Source organism: Taurulus bubalis (assembly GCF_910589615.1).
Source record: "Taurulus bubalis genome assembly, chromosome: 5".
Lineage (NCBI taxonomy): Eukaryota > Metazoa > Chordata > Actinopteri > Perciformes > Cottidae > Taurulus > Taurulus bubalis.
The window spans coordinates 9,483,506-9,496,339 of NC_136593.1; the positions used below are offsets into that span (position 1 = coordinate 9,483,506).

The window sequence follows — 12,834 nt, forward strand, 5'->3', positions numbered from 1 at the left end:
ATGTACTTGGTTTCTGTTCGGTGAAAGAATGGGATCGGGGGGGGGGGGGAGAAGGGGGGAGAGGGAGAGAGAGAGAGAGAGAGAGAGAGAGAGAGAGAGAGAGGGGGAGGCAGCGGGACAGGGAAAAAATAATGTCACAGTCACGCTCTTTCTAGGAAATAAAAATCCAGCCACTATCTCTTCAGCCCTGGCCGCAGTTCTGGGGGGAAAAAATGCTTATTTTTTATCATTATGGAAGGGAAATTATGGAGAAAATGGGGAGAATAATCAAAAAGAATAACAACTGCCCAAAGTCCGAAGATGCAGATGGCCCCATTCACCCCAGATACTGAGTTGATTACTAACTAACCTCCCATTCACTAAAACCAGCCTTCCTAATTGCTTATATTTCCCCCTTTTTCTTTTATGTTTCCTTCCCTTCTTCTCCCTCGTGTATCCTGTTCCCAGTGCTCGTCTCACTTGTCAGTCAAGGTCAGGAGGTCATCCTCATCTGATCGCGTGTCAGAGCAGATTAGAATCAGAGCTTTTGTGCCATGTCATATTTCATTATGCATTTGACTCATCTGGCAGGTCAAGAGGTCAGTGTGATTTGATTGGATGACAGAAATGATATAATTTGTGTTTAACCCTAGGCTGTATGAGGCTCTGAGTGGCGTACTAATGCATTTTGCCAAGACGGGGCAGGCCCTCTCAACAAGCAACTAATTTGAAGTGGCACACCGCAGAGTTGAAGGAGAGCCAGAGCTATTGCACAACATGCTGAGGTTATAAGGGAGGCTTTATCAAATAATAAACACAACCTCCCTTGTACCTCTGTTTCTGTCTGCCTCTCGCACGCTTTCTTTTTACTCCGAAAACCGACGCAAGTGGCCAGACATTAGCTGCCTTCTGCGCCTAATATGTTGCTTCTCCTCCTCCTCGTCTTCTTTTCTTTCTTATTCAATTTGTTTCAATGAAAATGTGTCACTGACCCTCTTCTCTCTTTGTTTCTGTCTCTGTTTCTTCCTCACTGTCTAATAACACTTGATTTTGGCGAGAGAGGAGCTGTCAGCAACAACAACCACATCATTATTGCTGAACATTCAACTGGAACACAAACAACATTTAAATGGCTCCCAAATGACTATACTGTAGAATAGAATAGATGTGTAACAGTGGCACACAAAAAAACACAGTTATTACTCTGAAGAGGTATAACAGGTTTATTGTTTGATAAATAAACATGTATCTATATCTTCCTCCGCTGGTTTGCGTTGTAGGCACGGCAAGAGTTCAAGACCTTGCGGTAGTAATGATATGCAGATGCTGCTCAGTGTCAGTGAAAACTTAACTGTGATCTCCACTAATGCGGTCAGAAAACAAACCATGAGTGCACACGATTGCTCAGGTTACCCAATAGTCATCTAGGGGGATTGTGATGGCGATGTTGATACTGCGGTGGGTGACAGGAGAAGAGGGGGGAGAGAGGAGGAGGAGGGTGGATGGAGTAGAAAACAGGGAGGAGGGAGCAGAAAAGAACGGGGGGAGGGGAAAGATATGAATCCAACATTTCAAATGAGGACTATAATCAAACTTATTGCCTGACAGGGTGAATCTAGGATTACAATGTTACATTCATAGACATCCAGTATTATTTCCAGTCCTCTCTGTCTCTTCCTGTTCAGAGCAGCCATGTCTCCTGGAGAGAAACGCCTTTTTAACTTCGCTCATTGGCACTCCACTGTCTGTTCTGCGAGGCTTAACAACAACCACTGCTACTGACGAGTTATGAGTACCCAGAGGCTCGGCAAGGGCAAAAAAACAAAACAGCAGCAAGTCAACTGCTTTTTAACATTTTTAAATGACTCTTCAGTTATCTACTCTTCTGCGCTTATCGTCAAAATCGTCATTAACATATGGAAAATGGTGCCACTGTGTGTGAATGACAAAACTAATTATTGTTATAAGAGCAAGTAAATGGACAAAAAACAGCACAATAAAGGGTTGGTGGATCAGTACCGACTGACTTAAACAATGTTGAAAATAACAAAGGGAGCGCTGATGGCGCAGTCATCCAAACAAACGTGCATTATTCTGAGAATTGTTAGGATCCTGTCACCCACAAATAACTCATACACCAGGAGAAGGGCAATGTAAAGTGCATGTGGCTGGTGGGACTGTGTGTGTGTCATTTAATCTGTGTGACAAATGTGAGATTGTGTGCTGTTCTTCTTACACAGACCTGGGTGTAATAGCTCTTGAATGCTTTTGTGAACATTTTGTAGGTATCCATGATTTTTCTTTAAACAAAAACTTACTGAGACGGTGTGTGTGTGTGTGTGTGTGTGTGTGTGTGTGTGTGTGTGTGTGTGTGTGTGTGTGTGTGTGTGTGTGTGTTCTTAGTGTGTTCTTAAGTGTCTCCCTGGTTCGGAGTCAATGAGGCTGTGTATTGGAGGCTGGCACAGCTGGTGGGAGCAGGAGACTAACATCTGGACCCTCGTACTCTTGGTGCCATTGTTAATAAGAGGCTGGTGGGGAGTGGAGGGGAGTGGAGGAGACAGCTCTCCAGCGTCAATGAACCTCCCTGTCTTCCACTAGAACTCCGCACTGCAACTCACAGTTGATGCTTCACAAAAGTGTCCACAAAAGAACCTCCAACATCGCAGCATATTCACAACTATGATTTCAGAGTAAAAACCCAAACAGGAACAGCTTAACAGGCCTAGTTTTAGGGGGGTTTAGCCAGTAGCCACACTAGCAGTGTGCCTCAGGGCAGGGATATGTCGGTAAGTTGGTCCACCACTTTGGTCCAGACTGAAATAAAACTATTGGATGGACTGCCATGACATTCGGTGCAATTCGCCCTTGGGACGAATTGTAATAACTTTGGGGAATTGTCCATGGTTTATGACCAAATACCTTTAAATTCCCACAGTCTCTACATTTTAGCATGTTATGAAACTATGGTGAACGTGCCAAATATAATGCCTGCTAAACCTCAGCATATAAGCATTGTCTTTGAGCATGTTAGCATGCTGATGTTAGCAGCCTCACTGCTAGTATGCCTTTACACTCTTGTTAATCCAACTAACAGCAGCTAGGTGGTGTTAACTGCATCAGGACTATTCAGGCACAGAAAAGTACACTGAACAAATCATCAAGTAATTTCCTGGGGTCGTTTATGTTTCTGGTTCTGTATCGTCTTACATGGTGAGCCCCACCTGTGTTGCACTGCTAGAAGAACTATTTACATATGTAAATACAATGTTGAATTATAAAGGCTCTCTGACTCAGGCTTTTTACCAATACCTTAACTGTGTGCTGCTCAGAGGTGCAAAATACAAGATTGAGAGCATTTCTATTGCCTCCACACGGCTCTCAACATGGCGATCGCTAGCAGCTCACAGTGCTAATGGCATGAACAGTGCAAACAACTGCAACAGTGGTGTCAGAGCTAACAGTGTTTTTCTGAGGGGGAACCGGAAAGTGGGGGCTACATTCTGCATGGGTTGGGGAAGCATTATCAGCTGTAACCGTTGTATGAGCGCAGTGTTGAGTGGAGGCCGCAAGCTAGCCAGTTTGTCATACAAACATACACTGAAAGTATGCAGGACTGGCCCGACTATGTCAACAAAGCAAGGAAAAGTTTAGATTGTAACACACACAAAGGGAAAGCGATTTCACATTACTCCACTATATCTTTACAGAGCAAATGTTTGCTGATCTATTAATGCTTTAAATCCTGTATATTTCACCTTTAACCAGTTCAATAAGAAACATTTTATTACCTCATTTAAACTTTCTCTCAGCAGAGAAAATAAGCCAACATAGATCGATGTCATCTTAGGGCTTTTTTTCTTACCTTGAAGATACTGCATCAATAATTAACCAAGTATTTTTGCTAATGAATCTCTCTTTTCCTCTCTAATAACTCAAATGTTTTTTGCAGCCATGAGGGAAACCAGTTCAAGTACATTGTGAGATGTATTTTTAAAAGAAATTGGAAATCTCTGCAGTTATGAAAAGGATTAAAAAAAAAAGAATAAACTGCCCATTGCCTGTCTTTTATAATACTCCGGCATGTGATCTAGCGCAAGAGCGAGTGTTTGGTCTCTCATCGTGTTATCCAATGGGATGAAGGGCCTACACAAACACATTAAGGTTGCCATTAGTTTCACCTGATCACCTGGGGCAACAGGAGGATGGACAGCTTGGCAGAGCGAGGGCCTTACACAAATATACAGCTGTGCATTTATATGTGGTGCCATGTCAGATGAGTATTTCAAACAGAGGCCTTTTAAACGGAGCAAGAGTGAGTGAGAAGGGTGAGGATGTTTCCCAATGACTGTGAAAAGGCCACAGGGAGAGAACTTTCCATCTTTCTGCTGCCGCGACAAATATGCCTGCACATCCTTTTGCATTGTCTCCATCTCTGCTTTGTCAGCGAACAGCTATAGAAATATTTTGGCAGGCTGCTCTTTGTTTTCATTTTCACAAAAGATGTAGTGAGGGAGTGAGAGAGAGAGAGAGAGGGGGGTACTCAGAAAGGTAAAGGGAGGTTGTCAGAGGCTTGAGGGGGCATTTGAGAAAAGGAGGATAAGGGGAGGTAGATAGAGGAGAGATGGAGGTGGGAGGAAGGTGGAAAAGTAAGAAGAAAAGACAGACGGGGAAACAAAACGGGTGAGTAGGGGAGAGAGGGAAAAGGTGAGAAGAGCCGAATAAATTGTACAAAGGCCCGAGGACGCTTACATTAGGTACATCACGTGAGGTGGGATGAGACGGAGAACATTCAAGGGATTGGGAAGATCGGGATAACGAGTAGAGGGTGAGGCACAAGGTGGGAGAATCAATTGAAAGAAAGGGGGCAGGTGGAAGTGTAGGGGAGGAGGAACCTGCCACTCTGGTCCCCAGCTCCAATCTAAACAGCGGGAGGAAGCTGTAAATCAGACTAATGCGGCCGAGCTGTAATTCAGACCAGCAGGGCCAGGGCGCTGGTGCGGGGACCCCGGACGGCGGGAGTTCACAAAACGCCGCCGCAAGGCTTTAATCAGCGCAACGATCCGAAGATACCGTCTCCCCCAATCAGCAGGCTTCCTGTCAGTCACACATGGCTGAACCTGACCAATCAGGCTTCGCCGAGGTTCCAGACAGGCCGGCCGGGCTTTGGGCTGCTGCCAAACAAGAGAATTACTCATCTAAACTGGAAAGGTGGAATGGGCCTTTAATTCAGAGCATAGAGGGACGAGGTGATAGATTTGTCAAAGGTTGTACATAAAAGACTATGGGATCATGTTCTACAATTGTTCATCAGAAACATATGGGAGAAAGATGAGAGACACAGGGGAGCTGTGGAATAGGACTTAATCATATTCATCAGGCTGGAGTTTCTACAAGTTTAGGCACTAAAACTGTGACAGACATCGTGTCTGTTTAAAGGAGCTCTTACAACACTAAATCTATCATTAAAAACACTTAAGAATAACAAAAATAATACAAAGGCCTCATTGTAAGTTCAGTCTGTCTGGGTTTTTTTCTAAACTTAATCATAATCGCATCTGTTTGCTGCCATATGAAAACATCTTCAGTGTCCAATCCATCTCTTCTTCTCCGTGTCTCAGAAATCTGCTGTTGGCACTCACACACCGACCTAATTACAATTACAACACTCAAGGGGCCGGTAGAATCCCTGCCAGCAACGACTTACAATAAAAAAGAGAAAAAGCATCAAACTTGCCGTTAAAACATCATCTGAGCTCCCAACATGTAAAACAGGCAGACAAACTTTCAAATCACTCGTTACCAGAAGCTGCCTTTTTAATACCTGCATTTTACTCAAAGAGGACCGAGGGGGCTGCAATGCATTAACTTAAAAGTGAGTGGAAAATGCAAATGCCGTCCACTTTATCATCAGGCATTCAAACAGACCCTTTCAACTCGGCAATCCATAATATTTCAGCTTTGATGCTCAGTAAATGGCCACAGCTCGATGGTAACACGGAGCTGGATTCTGCTCTCGTAGTGGTAGGACTAGTGTGACTGGCTGGGCTACACACACACTGTGCATGTTAAAACCACATGCAGCGTCTTGGCAGCAAAGACGCTACAGCGGCAGCCAATCAATAAAACCTTGTTACGCTAATTGCGAGATCATAATCTCTGTTCCTACTTCTGCTGAATATCCAAACAGTCACTCCATTAGCCGAATTATTCCCCTGTGCAGTTTCTCCCCTCCTTCCCCCTCCTTTCCATTTCCTCCCCGTGTCTTTTTTTTCTTCTTTCTGTGACATATTTCTCTCAAACAGCAGTTCTGCTAAATGAATTCATAAGTCAGGGAGAAAGACATCAAAGCAAAGCATTGTCAAGGTAAAGTGCTGATGAAGTATACAGTTTCTTTTACTTTGCTGCGAAGCTATGAGAAGGCATCTTCACAGTCCATTATCTTTGATCGCATCGCACCACACTTTTCTGTTTAATAGAAATCCCACTTCAGGTGAAGGTCTGCTGAGACCTTTATTATAAAGAAAAGACTCTCCACCTGGTTCTCATCCACTTTCCACTGAGGAGATCTCGTGTTTGTGTCTCTCTTGTTGTGCTCAAGGGTCAGATCAGACCTCTGCAAAGACACCGGAATGAGCTGGAGCTCCTCGACGTTGGTTACTCTCTCATATGTTGTGGCCACGACAATGGTCAGCGGCCACAGGGGCAGACAAAGCGCTTGTTGATGGCACGACCGAGGTCCGTGACCTTGTCATTGAATCACTAACACTTTGTCACTCCGCTGGGGCGGGGGTTTGAGAGAGACTGGAAGAAACACCACAGAGAACTAAGCAGGGTCAGACTACGATGCTCATGGGAACATCAATATGACAATGGCACTGACCCCGTTTTGTTGTGACTCATCATGAGAACATACCCATCTAAGCATCTCTCTATGCAGTCGTTCAACAGTTACTCAACAGGGTATATGAACTGTCCTATATGAAGGTATAAGAAAATGTATTTATATAGGTGAGCCAGATTAAATAGAACGATTACATGCAGAAACTGAAGTGAGAGACAGCCGAGCACTGAGAGACACACTTTCACAGTTTGGAGGCGGAACCGCTGACCCAAATGCATTTAAATGCAGCGGGGGGTAAGAGAGAAAAAGAGAAACGGAGTGAGAAAATGAGCAGAAGTGGGGGAGTCAGAGAGAATGGGAGGAAGAGAGGTAGAGAAGTAAAGTGAGATAATAAAGCAGCAAGCAGAGAAAAGTGAGCTTTAGGCAATGTGATTTGTTTTTATTCAAGATGGAATATATTGAGAATAGTGCAGCTACTGTATACCGTACAAAACGTTTATTCAGGAGTAAAACTAATTAATAAAAAATGATCCCTGCAGCTGTGTTTTCTGTCTGTTACTTTCACCGAGTCCATTTTTACCCCAGCACAAACAACACAAGAAGAAACGCATTCACAGTGAAACACACTTACTTGAATAGAATATGAACTGTATAGTTTTTTGCCGTTAGCATAGGAGGAATCAATGCACTTTACCAATTTGTATTAATTATGCAACACATACGCTGATAGACATCAATCAAACTGCAACTGTGTCCCAAATATATACTGCACACCAAGTCTGAGCAGGCTGTGAGTTTGCTGTATGTTCACACTGGAGAAGTGACTTCATGAGTATTATATTTGTTTACGTGTATGCTGTTGATGTACAGTATTCTCCCACAATGCAGTGTACAAAGAGAACATACTCACAGCTGGGTAAAATGTGAAAACTAATAGTGGGTGGTACAGCTCCAGAAACATCTCAGAAAACCAAAAAATAACAGTTAAATATTTAGTGCAAACATTTTGCTGCCTCTTTTGTTAAGTTTAATTGGCAGCTGAATTCTAAAGTAGCAGTTTGATTGACGTCAGACGGCACAAGCGTTGCACAATTTCCTGTTTTTAAAATGTCATTGGATACAGGAAATGGTATTTTAATTTAATCTGATCTAACTGAAAAATCGATATACTACAACAATATACAGAATCAGAATGTGGCATGGATTCGGGACATCCCACTGTTATTAATGATTCAGAAAGATTTCATATTAATTGGTTTGTTTCCTAACATCTTCCCCGAGCTGTTTTACAACCATGCAATTTGTGCACAGTGGGAAAAGAGTGTAACAACAGCAGCACCCTCACAACTGAAGCTTTCTCAGTCTGTATACTCACTTTGTTGCGTATACTTTAGTCATATCCAGACTACATACTTAAAATATGTTCAGAATTAGCTCAAAGTGTAGAATTAGGACACAACTAAGGAGGTGCAGATCATCCCATTTCCTCCATCTCTATGTTTTGTTGTCGGCGTGTATGCCCACCCCTAAGGCTCTCCCTGATTCAAGCTGTCAGAGGGAAGGAGAGGCTAAACTTGGTGAAGCGGAGAATAGAGCAAGGCACATGTCAAATATGAGGGGATCTTGAGTAAACAAAGTATAACACAGAGCAAAGCAAAATCGTCTCTCATCCCATCACTGTGTTTCACGCCATTTTGCTCCCTCCGTGTCTTTCTCTCCTGCTTCCTTGATAACCACCTTTCTCTCTCTGTCTATCTTCTATGCCACATTTGCGATGTTTTATCTGTCCCTCAGTAATTCAGCAAAAAAACATTGTGCACATCAGCGCGACTTGTAATCGGACAATCAGCGCTGCAGTAGAAGTACATGCACTGAATAAAAATGGCCGATAAAAGCAGTGGTTCTTAAGATGATTTAGACAGCCAAGTACCAGATTGAGACGTTTGTAAGATAACAGCACTATCCGACTGAAAATCGCTTTGTAACAAACATATGTATCTTCAGAGTTATCTAAATAAACTTAGGGAATTGAGTACAAGGAACGGTATAGGCAGCTGTGTCTCTCGCACTGGGCCTTGAGCCACACTTTAACAAGCCAGGGCATTAAGAAATTAAGCAAACAGCAAATGTAACAGAAACACAGAACTACTGTAGCCTATGGGTCGGTTCTAATAATTGCAATTGACAGGGACAAATTCCCTGCTCCCCTGTGTGTGTCAGATGGGCTTATTCCCAAACTCCACAAATCCCCCTGTCCAAACACAACCATATGGTCTCCCAGTTGTTCACGACCAGCTGTGCTACAGTGTATCTGGCAGTGACATGGTTGCCATGTACTGTAGAAGAGTGCTGACTCCCCCTATATCCTAACTTAATAAATCCTTTGCAATGAGGCCAAAACTCACTCAGTGAAGCAACGCTTTCTGCTTGGCTTTTACCAAAGTGAAAATGATGTGCACAGAGAATAGTTGCATAATTTGAATGAAGTGAATTTGAATGTTATGATGGGAGAGTTAGTTTAATGGTTGATGCAGAAAGAAGGTCCAAGCACTTTATGTTTGGGATTTGGATACGTTGGGTTCTCTGGTTTCCTCCTTCTGTACTTAGCATAAATGTGGTTCTGGCAGTCTGACATAGACTGTGATGGACTAGCAACCTGTCCAGTGCATGCTGGGAGAGATCCCAGCTTTAGTGTATAATAGACAATACATATTTAATATTTATAGAGGAAAAATCACTATTTTCACATTTTATAACAGCCATATCATTTGTATACTTCACAATCTAGTGGGGGGAAAAAAGTAATTCTTCATAATTATCAAAATGAGTCTTAAACTCTCTTTGCAGACTGGATATGGAAATGAATTTATATTTTCTTATTATTCTAATGTTTTACTATTAATTTGTCTGGTGGTTTGTATGTCATATATTTGTTGTTTTTTTTCTGTTATTTTATTGGGTTAGCCGTCAAGGCATACCTGTTTCACAGTGTTTATGGTATGTATAAGTGCAAACATGTATGTACATTTTACTATGGACCCAAGGATAAGTAGTTGTTGCCAAGGTAACAATTTATGGGATCCAAAGAAACCACAAACAATAAAAGCAAGAATCCTTGGCAGTGATTTGTAATTATACTCCAGATTCTGGGACCAGAATAAATGTGTTTCAGTTTATTCGACTCTTTGAACACTAACACTCATATTATTATATATTATCGTTATTATCGCAGGGGAATATTTCACCCATGGAGTGCAGAATGCAGTGAATATTTTTTTCTTCTTTCTGTAACATCTGTCAGCATAAAACATGGGCAAACTAATTGGACTATTTTTGAGAGCTTTCAGTCCCTTTGCTTTCAGCTGATGTCATATAACTCTAACTATGGTTGTTTCGGTAAAAACAATTTGTCGCCCATCCTAACAAGCTTGAACAATGGTATAATGAAAATGGCTGCACAACAATCATGGGAACAGATGAAATAAGAGGAAAAGGGGAAAAGAGCAGGTATTCCATTAGAGGCAATTTGTACTCACCTGGTTTGGCGGGAGGAACTCATGGTTGTTTTCATTCATGTACATGTTGTCACCATCAAACTGCAGAGAGAGAGAGAGAGAGAGAGAGAGAGAGAGAGAGAGAGAGAGAGAGGGAGAGAGAAAAAAACAGTTAGGCAAAGACATCACAACAGGGACAGAAAAACAGAGCTTTTCAGTCATCCAGTGGAGACACAGAAACAGTGTAACACAGCAGCCTAATGACTGCGAGTCCTCGGCTTATAGACCTCGATGCTCTGGTGGATGTCAGTAATTACAGTTCATTAGAGACACATATAATTAGGCCCTGTCAAAGCTTGTGTAACTCACACTCTTCGTCTCAGCTCGCCGACAGCCTGAGATTGTGTGTGTGTAAGTGCGTGCACACCTCACCGCTGTGATTCCACGGGTGTCACAGGGCGACAAAAGGCACAACAGAGATAATCACAACACTTGCGCCAACGGCCGTGTAGTTAGTCAGCCAGCCAGTCGGCCAGTCAAAGAAAATCAAAGGCAACATTAGCATAACCAAACGACGCATGACAGGTAAGTCAGCCGGGAGTCGACCCAGAAATTGATTTGAGGTGCCGCGCAGTTCGCTGCAACAGCTACAGGAATTTCCGGGGGACCTACTTTACGTGTTTACTTTCGGTCATGTCTCAAAGTCTTCAAGATGATTTCGATTGAATTGTCGCTTTCTTTTGGAAAGCTGTAGGAGGTTCCCGCTCCTCGCTCTGATTTGTCATTTGTAGTGTAGTCGTGTGGGTTTGCCAAAACCTTTAGAATGGAGGTGATTATTATAACGATGATCAATCATAACAGAAGTTGACAAGGACTGAAATGTAAGAACGAGACCAGACACAGAGGCTGTTTCCCACTTAGCCAATCACCCAAACTAATCAGGAACATGGCCAACCAATAACGCATCAGCACTTTTAGCAACCCAACTAGTGACCGAGGCTACACACCAAGATGTGAGAACAGTCTTTAACAATGTTGCACTTTGCCAAAGAAACAAGGACAAGGGGCACCCTGCTAGTCCAGAACTCAGAAACAGAGAGCTCAAGAAGCCCAAAAGAGGAGAAAAGGTTGGAGGAAAGGTAACTGTTTGAGGTTATGGGGACGACAAAGATGAGGGTGCACCCTTTAGCTAATGGTGAAGGAGCTGGAAGGGATCATGGAGAAGTGGGAGTAAGTATAGTAGGAATGGAGAGAAGAGAAAGGGAGAGGGAAACAAAAACAGAGAGCTAGGACAGAGAGCATGAATGAGAGAGAATTCGAGGAGGAGGGTTGTAGCAGCAGCAGTGGTGATAGAGCCTGTGGTTGTTCTGGCTGTAGTGCGATTAACACTGGGGTCACAGCCAGAGGCCGCAGCTTGAAACACACGGCGTATAAACATGTACACACAAACACACACACACACACACACACACACTCTCAGAAGCCTTCCCTGCTTCTCTGTCTGACACTATTTGGCACCATCTATTTATGAGGAAACAAAACACACCTCAAGTCAGCTCCTAGCGGCTCAGATGCATTACCGCTGCGACTGTAAGGTCAAGTAACGGGACAGATATGTGCCCACGGTAACGTGCTGCGGGTTGTTTCTCAAACTGTGTGCAGGGACCAGCAATGAGCCACAATGTTTTGAGAGCCATGTTTCAGCTCATGTATAAGCCATGTGTTCCAGGGACTAAATCTACTGTAATGTAGTTGTTTAGTTGGTCAGTATAAACCCTTTTTGGAGGATTTTTTGGGGATATCTTTTCAATTGAAATTAGTCAGATTCCTCTACTATAGAGTTTATTTGCATTTTTGTTTCTATCTTCATACACGACACACTCAGAGCACCAAACAAACTACAGCACAAAGACAATTCCTTGCACCATTATTCTATGTGAAGCCCCAATTCCATTTCCACGTTATCATTCGGACTCTGATGGAGCTGTTACTTCTAGTGCAATGATTTCTGTCTGATAGCACTATTAGTTTGCTGGAGGAATAATCATTGTATTCTGCAAATGAAATTACTTTCTTTATTGCTCCTGGAAAACGTTTTTACTTGCTTTTCTAATCACATCGTGCAAGAAGTGGCGGTATCATGAAATAGGTTATTTTCACACCTGCAAACCAGATGTTGATGAGCAAGAGTGGAAAGCAATTGTACAGAACGTCAAAGAGCAAGCTGGAGTCTGTGCTGCTGCTGCAGCACAATGTGAAGGAGTCACCGAGGTCACTGAGTTGTTAGAATAACAAACAATATCCAAATCGAGGGGGAATGATAGAAATAATTATTTTCCACCTAAAAAAAAGCTCACAAATTATGTTTGTCTATATTTATTGGTTTCATCTGAGAGAAAAAAAGAAATGTAAAACCATGTTATTCTGTTCTTAATTAATTGAAATTACCAGCTAAATTATATCATGTTGCACTTTATAGTAGTAGTTCCAAATTGCTAATAAGATTTTTTATTTTTTTAA

General features: G+C 42.6%; 1 protein-coding gene across 1 annotated transcript in view; it reads right to left on the reverse strand.

Annotated features, from left to right (window-relative positions):
• The window catches only part of tox2 (TOX high mobility group box family member 2), a gene marked incomplete at both ends in the record, with an annotated part of 86,061 nt that overhangs the window by 31,787 nt on the left and 41,440 nt on the right, over positions 1-12,834 (reverse strand). The window contains one exon of the mRNA XM_079217996.1: positions 10,357-10,416. Within this exon, the coding sequence (XP_079074122.1) occupies positions 10,357-10,416 (60 nt within the window). The remainder of the gene's footprint in view (positions 1-10,356; positions 10,417-12,834) is intronic.